The sequence below is a fragment of the Notolabrus celidotus genome, chromosome 6 (assembly GCF_009762535.1).
Source record: "Notolabrus celidotus isolate fNotCel1 chromosome 6, fNotCel1.pri, whole genome shotgun sequence".
Taxonomy (NCBI): Eukaryota; Metazoa; Chordata; class Actinopteri; order Labriformes; family Labridae; genus Notolabrus; species Notolabrus celidotus.
In genome coordinates this window covers 25,626,833-25,639,798 of record NC_048277.1, presented here as the reverse complement: position 1 = coordinate 25,639,798, position 12,966 = coordinate 25,626,833, and the positions used below count along the sequence as shown (strand labels likewise).

Sequence of the window (12,966 nt, the reverse complement as noted above, 5' to 3'; positions counted from 1 at the left end):
AACCATTCTCACCTCTGCTAAGTGCAGCAAAGCATTCAGTACATTATGCAGCGGTGTGGACTGTCATGTCTGAGCAACAAGAACAAAAAGTGGGGCACAACAGCGTTTTAAGCATTCATTCATTCATTCATTGTGAGCTTGTTTGCAATTTGTGCTCATGTGAAGGTTTGCTCCTGACCTGTGACTTGTAAAACTTCAAAATGAGAGTTAGAGGTATGATTTCTGAGTGGGGGAACAACTAATGATGATTGTTCAAGATTAATCTAATTGGTATTTTCTTTAATTAATAAAACAAAAATATAAATATAGAATACTCAGGTGTGAAGCCGACATATTGATAGTGTAGTATCTGATATCTAACCATATACGATTAAGAATATATTGTTAGTCTATGCTGTTTAGAATAAATTCAGAAAGTTTCAGGAATTTGTAGAATGGCTCAGGAGGCTTCAGGAAGGTCTATAAGAATAACAGCTTGATAATAAATGTGATTGACAGTGACAGTTGACGTCTTTGACATGGTCAAAACAAGGTTTTCAGAAATGGAGTCAAATAGCAGCTAATGTTAAACTTGGGTTGAAGAGTCCATATATGTGTGTTTTGAGGACTCCCTCATTCTATTTTGAGGGCACCTTCATGGACTTTTGGTTGCATTTGATGAAAGGTGCTATATAAATAAAGCTTGGTTGATTGATTGATTGATTGATTGATTGATTGATTGATTGATTGATTGATTGATTGATTGATTGATTGATTGATTGATTGACTGATTGACTGATTGATTGATTGATTGATATAAGTCACTACGTGGAGACAGAGGCAGGCGATTTCATCTGGCCCAGTCGTCCTCCCAGCAGTCGAGATGCTTGTCTGATACTGATACTGTTTGGTTGTAATAAATCTTCTTGTCCTAAAGTTCAAGGTTTTTGGCAATCTGTCCAAAAGGAAATTAAGAAGATATTTAAAATGTATGTTCCTTTAAACCCATTTAGTTTTGTATTGGGATTAGATTCAACCAACAACAAAAAAACAGATACATTCTTAGAATTGCTCTTTACGCGGCACAGCTCACTATTCTACAGAAATGGTTGGATGAAGAGCCTTCTGACATTAAAACATGGTATGAAAAACTCATTTCTATTTTACCATTAGAGAGATTATCTCATGTTCTCAGAGGCACTCTTGAAGTTTTTATAACAGAATGGTCACCAATAGCAACTTATCTGAAAGGAGAATGGGTACGAGTAATAAGTATAGGGGTATCAAATGTATCACACTAAAATGTTACATGTGTACATGTTTCAGGTTGTGATTGCTGCATGTACTAACACTGTAAAAGAAAAATTTGTCCTTTATTTTATTTTTTGTCTTGTTTTGCTTTGTTTTGATAATATTTTCAGTGGGAGCATTATTTTCTTTATGGGGTTTTTGTGTATTGTGAAATCTTTATTTAAGAATAAATATATTGAAAGTGATAAATCTGATTACTATCCAAGCAAGCCAGTGTCACAAGGCTTCCTTCTACATCAACACATCACGGGCTGTTAAGATACGACAATAGCAACTATTTTCTTTGACAAGAACCAAAAGCACATTTATGTTCAGTGATTAAAAAGAGAAACTGCTCATTGATTTGAAAACTGTCTCTGATTAATGCTACACTACATTTGAATCGTGTTTACTTATGTAAGTGTGTATTTTTTCTACTTTTCCACCTTCTCTGCCTCTTCTCCTCTCCTTTTTCTCTCCCAAGGCCTCCTCTTCTCTTTAGGTGGCAATTTACAGCCACCCAGGAAATGAGTTCCTCTGGATGCCCACGTTACTGCACTCCATCACACTCCTGCTGGTGATCTGTTACCAGGAACACTCCCACAATATTGCCCATAAAACTGCTCACAGGCCTGACATTAATGCAGCGATGGGGCCGGCTCCAGCCCTGTGAAGGACATCCCGTGTCTGTGCTTTTAATTTAAACACTCATGGACACTGCTGGTGGAAAATGGTCCTTGTATCAATCAGGGACAAAGTGCAACGGGCAAGGGCATGACACTGTGTTATTTACATTTTGAAATGCCAAGACAAATATCAGCTCTCTTATACTTCCATGGTTTATTACTTTGTCTGACTTTTTAGATGTTTGGCAGATTTTCTACTACTGCACTTTGTTTGAGTTATTTTATAGAAAAGTAAATGGAAAAGAAAAAAGAGAATTTCCCAACGTGAAGAATATTACAAGAGATGATTCAAGAAAAAAAAAGAAACTCTTAATCCTAAAAAAACGAGTGACAATTCAACATTTAAATCTTCTTTTTGATGGCCCTAGCTTTGGTCTCAGAGGCCTCGCCTGTTGAATTCCACCCAGAGTCATGTCACCCAGATATATCCTGGTGGAGATGGGAGCTGTGAACTGGAACAGGGTGCAGTAAGAGTGTGTGTTGAGTGTGTGTTGTGTGTGTGTGTGTTTGTATAAGTAGCAGTCTCCAGCCAGCTTGAGTGTGACTGGCTGACTTTGATAAGGTCAGCCGCGGGGGCCCCTATTGTCATATAGTGGTGGCCCCCTGCCAGCCCCACTGTCATCAGCACTGGCACACTGCCGCTCCATGGTTTACACTCAAATGCAAAACACAAAGCACATGCATGGACGCACACACAAACACTGAGGAAACACACATTGGTCGTGAGCTGACACACACTCAACAGTAAATGTGTTTGCTGGCAGACAAAAAAAGAGCCAGTAAATCTGTTTGGCTCCGTGGATACTGTCTAGATGGCAGCTCCACTTCAGCAAATTCCCCGGCTGAATCCTTTTCTGTCAGTTGGTCCATAAAAGTCTCTGTCTCGCAGTCTATTGTGTCCCTCCAGGAATTCATTGAGGGATTTTTGTGAGCACTGCCAAAATGTTTAATTTAGTTGTGGTTCTTATGAAACACTGATGTGCAATTCGTTACGTCTTTCAAGTTTTGAAAGAGGATGACTGGTAATATAAAGAAAAAGAAAATTGAGGATTAGTTTGCAGTTTGATATCTTACAGCCAAGAACATCATAATATGGTAATGGTGTTTTCATTTAGAGACTTCCAATAAAAACACACTTTGCTGCCCTTGATGTGAAAGTGTCCGAATTACATAAGTCAGAGTATAATTCATGAATACAACAATACTTGTGGATGAATTTCTAAAAGTTGCTGTGACTTTTCATGGGGCAGGGTTACTGGAGTCCTCCCTTTTTCTCCCTTTTCCTTTGTGCTCATCCAGCAACAGCTGCTAATTGCATTTTGACTGATTATCAGCATGAGGGTGTAAATCACCAACAAGGGGACTACAGGGAGTTAGAGGATGTTTCCAACAGATAGAGATGGAGAAAATGATGAAGGGAAAGAGAAGACAAAGGAGAGGGGAGAGGAAAGACGAAGACTTTACTCATCCTGTAACACTCATCACTGTACTCTGTATAACAAAGTTGGTTGGGTCTGCTGTCTGCAAAGAAATGTATTGCACAAAACTGGAAAGACACTAACAGACCCAGCGACACCCATTGGTTAAACTAGATGTTGTCAACCCTCCCATTAGAAAAAATAACATACATCCAGAGAGCCAAAGAACATGTTTTTGAAAAAAATGTGGCAACCCTTTATTGATTATGTCAAAAGACAATCCAACACTGCAGTCCTAAAATGCAGATTCTTTCATTTTGTCTTAATATATGCCAACTGACCTTGATTTTATTTCTTTCAAATGGAATAGCCTTGTTTGATTTAGAGAAGCTTTGTTCGTTCTACTTTTTATTATTATTATCATTATTCTTTTTCTTTCTTTTTTGTTTAGTTGTTATTGTCTTGTTTGTCCATTTGTTAAACCTTGAGATACAGCCATACAGTTGTGAAAGTGGAAGATGATTAATGATAAAGCTGTATTTTTGTGGTTATAAACTTCAATAAAAAATACTATGGCAAAAAAACAAGCAAAGTTGGTTGATGTTCTTTGACCTAGATGCGTGATAAGCTCTTGTATCTCTGTATCTATAGATCACTTACTGGACTTTCACCTCCCGATATAAAATCTATGCTAAACTGGACTACAAGACCTTATCAGACTCGTTCTGCTAACTGTCTAAGGTGTCAAGTACAACTGGTTCACTCTGAACTTGGAAAACCTGCCTTTAGTTTTTGTGCTCCAAACATAAGAGTTATTTACAAAGGCTGCAACTAACAACAAATTTGATAGTCGAATCATTTATCAAATCAATTATTAAACTAATGGGATAATGAACTGCACAATTACTTAATGATTCTTATTTAGCAATCCGCTGTTACATTTACTGTTTTAAACTCTTTTAAAGACACCATTAAAAGTCTGAACTCATGTGAGACGGCTGATTTAATGTGTGGTGTGGTAACTGTAGTAACATGGTAAGAGTATTCTCCACTCTTTAGTGTAGAAAGAAATGAGAAGGAGAGAAAAAGATGAAGTGCTATAAGGTAAAGTAAATGATATAACATTTTTGCAGAGCATGAAAACATGTGGGATGATATCACCAACGAATCATCGACTATTAAATGCGTCAGCGACTAATTTTGTCATCAATTTTGGATTACATCGATGAGTCATTGCACCCCTATTATTTACAACAGACTGAAGGTTGACACTCTTGTTTCTCCTGGACAGTTCAAGCCAATTATCTCAGACCAGTGTGCACAGAGTATTGCTCTTTTTGGTTAAATTGGGTTCATTGATCATGATGTCATTTGAATTGAAGGAAACCTCAATAATTTATGTTCATTGCTTAAAGCTGGGGTTGGTAGTCAGATTTAGATCCACATTTTGTTATACTGGTTAAAAGGATCTTTATGTCCCAATGGCAATCAATACATAATGTGTTCTTAAAAAAAGAGTGAAACAAAGCTGCTATCTACAGCTGGAGTAAACCTGGGAAAACACCAACCAATCCCTGCCATCAGGATCCAAATTATGAACCCAATCAAATCCTGTCCTGCCGTTCTGCCCGCCTCCTGCGCATACATTTCATGTTTGTTTGTGTTTTTAACTTTCACTATGATAATGTTTTGGTGTTTTCTTACCGCTGAGTGAGACATGAGTTGATGTAGTGCAAAACTCAAACGATGTGCTGAGGACCGGTTTGAATCAGTCACGATGATATGGTCACGATGCATCGGCACTTGTGCATGTGAGTGGGGGCGTCGTTTTGAAGGAGCTCCGTCCGAGGGGAGAAGTTAGATGGAGCCCTGAGGACATGCTACATTCAAAGTCATGCTAGGTTTCCGTGACTACCTACCCTAGCTTTAAATAAAGGTTAATGATGATGACACAGAAAGTGTAAATCTGGATCTTTTCCGACAGGGCTGATCAAAGAAAAAGTAAGCTTCAGGGAAACACTAAGTAACATGCAAACAGAGATAGATAGAAGAATGGATCAGACTCAGCTGGTTAGTGACTCAAAATATTTCTACAACTGGTTGGAAACCCAATTAAGCTTTTCTTAGAAGCAGTTTGTACTAGATAGATTTGATCACAGCTCTGCACAGAAAAGAAGCATCATGTGAATCAGAAGAGTCCGTGTGTATGTGTCTGTATCACACCCATCCTCCAGGGACGGGTGGATCTGTTCACACATTTCCAATGACAAGAGTTACCGAGCCCTTTCAATGAGAGGATGGAGATATTTCTGCAAACACTCCACGAGATAAACACACACACGCACACACAATGACATACTTTCACACCTACCAGAGCAAAGGCTATGTCAAGCAAGGTAATGAGGAGATAATAACCACACGCACACACTATCTCTGTCCCAAGTTTAACCCCTTCCCGGTCATTATGCATACTTTCGTTGACAGGATGGCCTCCTAACATCCTCTCTGTTGCTCCGACACAGAAAACACTGCCTATGGTGTCAGCTGATGAATCTCATTCAGGCTTTCTAGGTCAGCGTGCAGCCAAATAACAATAGCGGATATTATCATTACAGTCTGGGTTTGACTTTTGGCAGCTGTGAATGTCCCAGGCTGAACCGCGACTCCTCATCTTTCTTATTCCCTCCCGGCCACATAGGCTCATGCATGACTTACAGGAAGTTGACGCAGCCGGTGCCAGGTGGCGGGGCGATCCAGACAAAGCTGAAGCTGGAGGACGGCTGGTGGCTGACATGCGAGGCGACCACACTGCAAACAAACTGAGTCCCAGCAAACTGACGCTCTGGAATCACACCTGGAGGAGAGAGAAAAGAGAATGAGCAGGAATCTAACAAGGATGATTAAGAGAGATGGAGACAGTTGTCCATTTTCACTTTGATTTATAATGTGTGTAATCCTGCTGTTTAGCCACAACTTCCTCTCAGGCCTGATGAAGTCTTTTTAGTGTTTGCCCTAACTTCCAGGTAGCAGCTGGTTTCCATTTATTTAACTGCAGCATAAAAGCCAACTTTCAAAGTCATAAAACTTCTGTGTTTCACTTTACAGTGTATTTGTAAAAGCGACATTATCATTCTGTGGCTACCCCATTTAAAAGATAGTTATTTTATAGTCTGCTAGCGAAGTGCTCCCAAGGGCGTCCCAAACGGCGCTGTCAGAAAACCCCACCCAAAGACAAACATTTACTAAAACATAGATGTGGTGCAGAGCATTATATTTAATTTATAGTCCCCTCAATTGAAAACAAAGTTTTGTGTTGCCGTCTCTTAACTCTTTAAAAAAGAGCAGACTTCAAAACTGAACCAATACTCTATTACACTGCTGCTCACATTGGAGTACTTTCCTGGAAATTAAACACACAAAAAATAAAGTTAGGAAGGACAGAGTGCCCTAAAAGAGCGATCTGTAATATTGTATAAAGTAACACATTCTCACAGACGACAGACGGATCAACAAGTCTGAATCTAATGCATACAGCAAATGGGTGTTGAATTTCACCAGATGCACTAGGAAAGATCCTAAAAGACGTGTGTTATATGAATGACTAGATTTACCAATGTGTCTAACTTTGCACTTATATCCACCTTATCCCTTCCACCCGTCTTTCCATTTGATTTTTAAGCCCACTCACGTCATCTAATGTGATTTTACTGTTATTCTTTCCATCCACTACCATCCTGCACTCTTCTTCATGGCTTTCTGACACAAACTATAATCTGATGCTTCTTTTTTGGCTGTTTTTTCTCTCTCTATACTTTCATCATTTATTTTCCCCTTACACTTCTTTTCTGTGCTCCTGTGAGCTGACGCTACATAACATTGCTTGTATTAATGAGGGTCTGTGTCCGGCTATGATTGCAGCGATGGAATGACATCATGTCACACAATCTTTCTACCACATAGCAGAGGGCAAGTGCAGGACACCGGCAGACTCATCAATCAGTGCGCTGACATGCAGAACATTTTAATAATTTACTGCAACAGAATGGCTTTGTAGTGCTGCTGAAAGAAGCTCCTGAACTGTGTGATTACTGTCACAGATGCAAACAGGACTCATTTGCACAGACAAGTATGCCCAGACAGATAACTTGAGGTTTCTGCAACACAAGGGCAACATGGTCAGGTCCAGTGCACACTAAGCAAACACATTTAGGCAGTTTAAAAATGTATGTTGTGTCCCATCTGTGTATGAAGATGTGCGCTGAGCTGCAGTGCTCTGGTGGCTGGCATCGGCTCTTTTCAATGTGCAAACGCAGTCCTCCCCTCCCTTCTCCTCCTCAATCATAACTCAACTTGCTGAAAACATAATCAGCAATGATTAATAACATCGGAGCTTTAATATCCCCTGAATCAATGTGCAAATCAATATGCAGAAATCGTGCGTGTCTGTGTGTGTCTGTGTGTGGGGTCCAGACTAATTATTTAAAGAGAAATAATTCCGCCCATCTCTGACAGTAATAAATTTGACCTCACAGATTGCATCCATAAATACACACAATGTCGACAGCATCATAAAATGTTTCTGTTTGAGCCGGCCAGCTGTGTGTGTGTGTGTGTGTGTGTGTGCGAGAGTTTGTTTGTGCAAATTTATGTTAAAATGTATGTGTGCAGCGGTACAAACAAGCCTAGTTATCATTGCTGTCAGAGTTAAAAAACTATTAAAACAAGCTTGTTTTTAAATTGAGCCACACGCATTTCTTACTTGATCCCCCTGTGGGGTTTGTTAAGTTTTGATTCAACAAAGGACTTTTACATTTGCCAATTATGTAGGGAATTATCAAACTCTTTAGCTGGCGTTCAAACTGAATATTCATATAAGCTACTTGATTTAAGAGGTCTTACATGACAACAACATATTGTGTCATGTTTGTGCAAGCGGCGTGTGGGCCTCGTGTGTCAGATTTACGAGATGTCGAGGCGGAGCAGCCTTAAACATTTCGAAGGAGCTGCTGGTGTGTAATAACAGACTGAGATGTAATCACCCGCTAATAGTACTGCTGTTCTCTAATCACCTCAGCTACAGCCTCTCTGCGTAATGGCCACAATTTAGTCTAAGGCAAACACACACACACTCACACAGGGAAACGCACATAAACACACATTACTGTCGAGGGTTATTGCAGTCTTGTTTGCCTGGGAAAAATCTCCACAGTACCCTATCTTTACCGCCGACATACAGAAACACATGAATGCTTTCTGTGCTGTTCTTACACAGCACTCAGAGCAACACGCTTTCACATAACCATACATCTCTCTTTCTTTGTAACACCCCTGACACAAAGTAGTGCCATTTTTGCCACAATTTGTACACGCTGAGCATTTTCCACCACAACCAAAGCAGCTAAGGCAAGAGTTTTGGCACTAATTGTCCAATTTTTGTGGCAAGAAAGGAGATGAAGAAGTGCTGCGAATCTTTTTCGCAGCATTGCCATGCTGCAATTTGAGAATCCCTGCAGATGTGGATTATACAAGCTCAGCTCTTGTGGCAATGGAAACACTGTCTGGAAAGCTGCAAAATCAAAACAGAAGCAGAGGAGTGTTTTGATGATGTTGAGAAGCGGACTGAGCAGAGGAGATAGCAGAAGGAGAAAGTAAACAGGGCTGTGGCCAGTGCAGACATAAGGACAGACACTGAGCAGCCAGTTTAACTCGCTCATTCAAAAGGATGTTGTCTTTAACAGTGCTGTAGCTCACTTAGTTACCGAAGACGGCTGGGCAGGACGACAACAACAACTCAAGTGTTAGAACAGGTGGGTTTTCATTCACACTGATAACAAACCGCAAGTTAAGTCTCACATGAATAGGGAAATGATTCCATGACGGGAAAACAAACGAAGAGTTCAACGTTTGAAACAAAATTTGGCATTACACCGTGATGAAATTAGGAAAATTGGAAGAAGAAAAAATCAATCGACTGAGCAAGAGGCAGAGTAAGAGAAGAGCTATGGGTATGGTGAAATAAAAGGCAGTGCGCTGTTAGAGTAGAGTGAAGATGAAAAGGCAGACTGATGCACTTCAGGACACAGCAGCGCTGGGACTCGACACTGCTCACAGAATTTCTATTCCCACTTGAAAAATACACTCAGGCGTAAAAATGCAAATAACGAAACTAGTCCCTTTCATGTGCGGGTGTGAAGAGAGAGAGGGAGAGAGGGAGAGAAAAATCACTATTATTCAATGAAAACCAAATCCCAAATGTTCTGGTTAAGCAACAAGCTGTAGTGAACCTGGATGGAGGGGAAAAAAGAAAGGACTGAGTGTGTTGGCTGAGTAGAGAAATACAAGGATGTGCTCTTTCGTCATTGTGAGATGAAAATGTAGAACAAAGCCTTTCATGTCCTTATCTGCCGGGTCAATGCCAAAGGAGGGACTGTGAACTGATATACTCCTTACCCTGGTCATCCCTGGTTCCTTCAGATGTGATGGATGTTATCTTTGTTTTGTTTTTTATGTAAATGTGAACTGAAATTATTGTTTTTGGAGCCAAGGAAGAAAGGTTAAAGGTTACTGCTCAGCTCCAATCTGCACAGTTGAAATGTTCAAACCAAGCCAGAAACCTTGTAGTTTGTTATAGACAACCTTGTGTAGTTATAGACTCAGACCTTAATTTCAGCAGCCACATTAAGACCATTACAAAGTCAGCCTACTACCACCTTAAGAATATATCAAGGATTAAAGGACTTATGTCTCAGCAGGATGCAGGAAAACTCCTCTATGCATTTATCTTTAGCAGACTAGACTACTGTAACGGGGTCTTTACAGGACTCCCTAAAAAGTCCATCAGACACCTGCAGCTCATACAGAATGCTGCTGATTGAGTCCTAACAAGGACCAAAAAAGTAGATCACATCACTCCAGTTCTTAGATCCCTACACTGGCTTCCTGTCTGTCAGAGAATAGACTTTAAAATCCTGCTAATGGTTTATAAAGCACTGAATGATTTAGGCCCAAAATACATTGCTGATCTGCTGCTACTTTATGAACCACCTCGACCTCTGAGGTCATCAGGTACTGGTCTGCTTTCAGTCCAGAGAGTCAGAACGAAACATGGTGAAGCAGCGTTTAGTCATTATGCACCACATATCTGGAACACACTCCCTGAAAGCTGCAGGTCCGCTCCAACTATCACCTCTTTAAAATCAAAGACTAAGACCTTTTTATTTGCCACTGCCTTCCTATCTTAGCTGATTTTAACTCGCTTTAAATGCTAATTTTAAAATTACTTTTAATATATTTCTAATTTTCTTTTCCTTTTCTATGTTTCATTATATTTGTCATTTTAATTGTGTGCTATTTTATGGTTCTCTGAATGTTTCCAATGCTTTTAATGTTTTAATGTAAAGCACATTGAGCTGCACTTGTGTATGAAATGCGCTATACAAATAAAGTTGCCTTGCCTTGCCTCGCCTAAATCTGTTCTTATTTGTTTGCCCACATGACCCCACATGTTTTCAAACTCTGATCACACTACCTGTTGCACTTCTATTGAAAGAGTTCTCAAAGGACAGACAGTAAAAACTTGCCCATAAGAGACTCTTTCTACAAAAATGAAATGACTGTTGGTTTTATTTTGCAGTAGATTTTCCCTTCACACACTGTAAACTCGTTATCACAATCACCTAATGAGATGACAGTGGCAGGAATCGTAGCTGCAGCACAAATGCCACCGGTGATGCATTCATGCTGCAAGTTAGATAAGTATCAGCAGAGGCCATTTCTAATTCAATAAGCAGCCGCAGGGGGATCTTGGAGGACTGTTGCAACCACACATCCGTGGTTGAACGGCACACATGCGCAGACGTGCACGCTCGCACTCACACACGCAAACACATGCAGTTCTTTCACATGCAGATTGAGCACTTATGAGCTGTCGGCAGTGATTAATGGCAAGGGAAGATGACCTGCTAACTCCCACGGTATGACTGGGCAGAGCATGTTTCATAAATAAAAAACCCACACACACATATATACACGCACACACAAACGCATAGACCTCAAAGCATGCCCACACACAAACTCACAGAGACACAGAAACACAGGAAATGGGTGTGTCAGAATTTTAAGGGTCATGTGTTGGTTGTATGATCGTCACCCCCACATCAATCTCTGCTGGTAATTGGAGTGAATTTTCAAAGCATCCCATAAAAAAGGAAGTGGGAAGTTGACCGCCTCTTATGTATTCATATTCAGTCCGCCCATGTCTGCAATAACAAAGGCTTCTCCACATTTTTCCCCTCCGTCTGGTCTTGTGTCCTTAAAATATGTGAACACTTCCATTCACATCTGTCTGTGTCCTCTTTAACATCGTTCTGTTTGGACGCTGCCTTTTTTATCAGTCTTCATATCTCACTTTGCAAAGCTAATGAGCTTTTCACAGCCAAGCTCAAAACAAGTCAAATAGATGGAGTGAGAATTCTCCCCGATGGAGCAGATGGGCAATCGGTGGCTCAGCCTGGCAGCGACTTCACACTGTAGGACCAGCAGGAGCCTGACGAACTGGCATTAGAACTGATAGTTAGGCTTTGTGGCAGAGTTGCGAGGATTCGAGAGGCACCACTGAAATTGATTTGCACATTTACCCAAATCATTCAGACTTAATACAAACCATTTGACATCTGGTCAGTACCAAACAGCTACTGGATTTTGCTCTCATTTCACAACTGTCCTTCAGCAAATGCTGGCTCAGGGAGCAACAGAAAACTATTCGTTTGAGTGATGTGTCTGGGTTTGATTGGACTGCCTTCAGTCCTGATGTATTTTCAGAGTTCATTACAAGACAGTGAAACACATTTTTTCATGCTAGTTTTCTGAACTTAGAGGACGGCAGTGGGAAGAAGCATCTTGGCTGTTAATTTAAAGGTGTAAATTAGGACTGTCGAAATTGACGTGATAATAACGCGTTAATTAAAATTCTCCTTAATGCCCCCCCCCCGTAGTTTGGGAAATCAGTAATCGATACAGCAGTAACATAACATTGTGGATGACAAGAAGAAATGAATAAAGAGGGTGTTTTGAATGGCAAGTTCAGCGTTAAAGCACTGCCAGATGGTTCTCTGGACAAGACCAAAGTTATCTGCATTTACTGTCGATGTGACGGAGACGCATGGACAATGCGTCTGTTGTTGTGATGCATGAGCTCAGGATGTTTAGTTAGTTGGATATTACATGGTGGTAGTGTAACGCCATGACTTGTTTAATATCTTCGGAACTGTTAATCTTTAACAGCGTTAACTAGAAACTCAATTAATTATACTTAAGGGCTGTGGGGAAGAAAGAGCACGGGACAACTTCTGCTGTGTGTCTTGATGCCTTTAATGACTCTTCCTCAACATAGGACAACAGCACATCCAACACATGTGACACCTTCACTTCAACTCAAAACCATATCACCCTGAGCAACCTTAAAGAGGCAGTACAATATATGAAATAAAAGTATTTCGAACTTCATTAAAGACCTCAATGATACAAATACTTAGACCAAAATAAATCTCATCTTACAGTAGTATTACTAAGTAATGTTACATTTAGGTCAAAAT

At 40.3% G+C, this 12,966-nt stretch overlaps 1 protein-coding gene across 1 annotated transcript in view; it reads right to left on the bottom strand.

The window, feature by feature from the left end:
• Positions 1-12,966, bottom strand: part of reln (reelin) — an 83,047-nt gene that overhangs the window by 57,682 nt on the left and 12,399 nt on the right. The window contains exon 3 of the mRNA XM_034685146.1: positions 6,089-6,227. Coding sequence (XP_034541037.1) covers positions 6,089-6,227 — 139 coding nt within the window. The remainder of the gene's footprint in view (positions 1-6,088; positions 6,228-12,966) is intronic.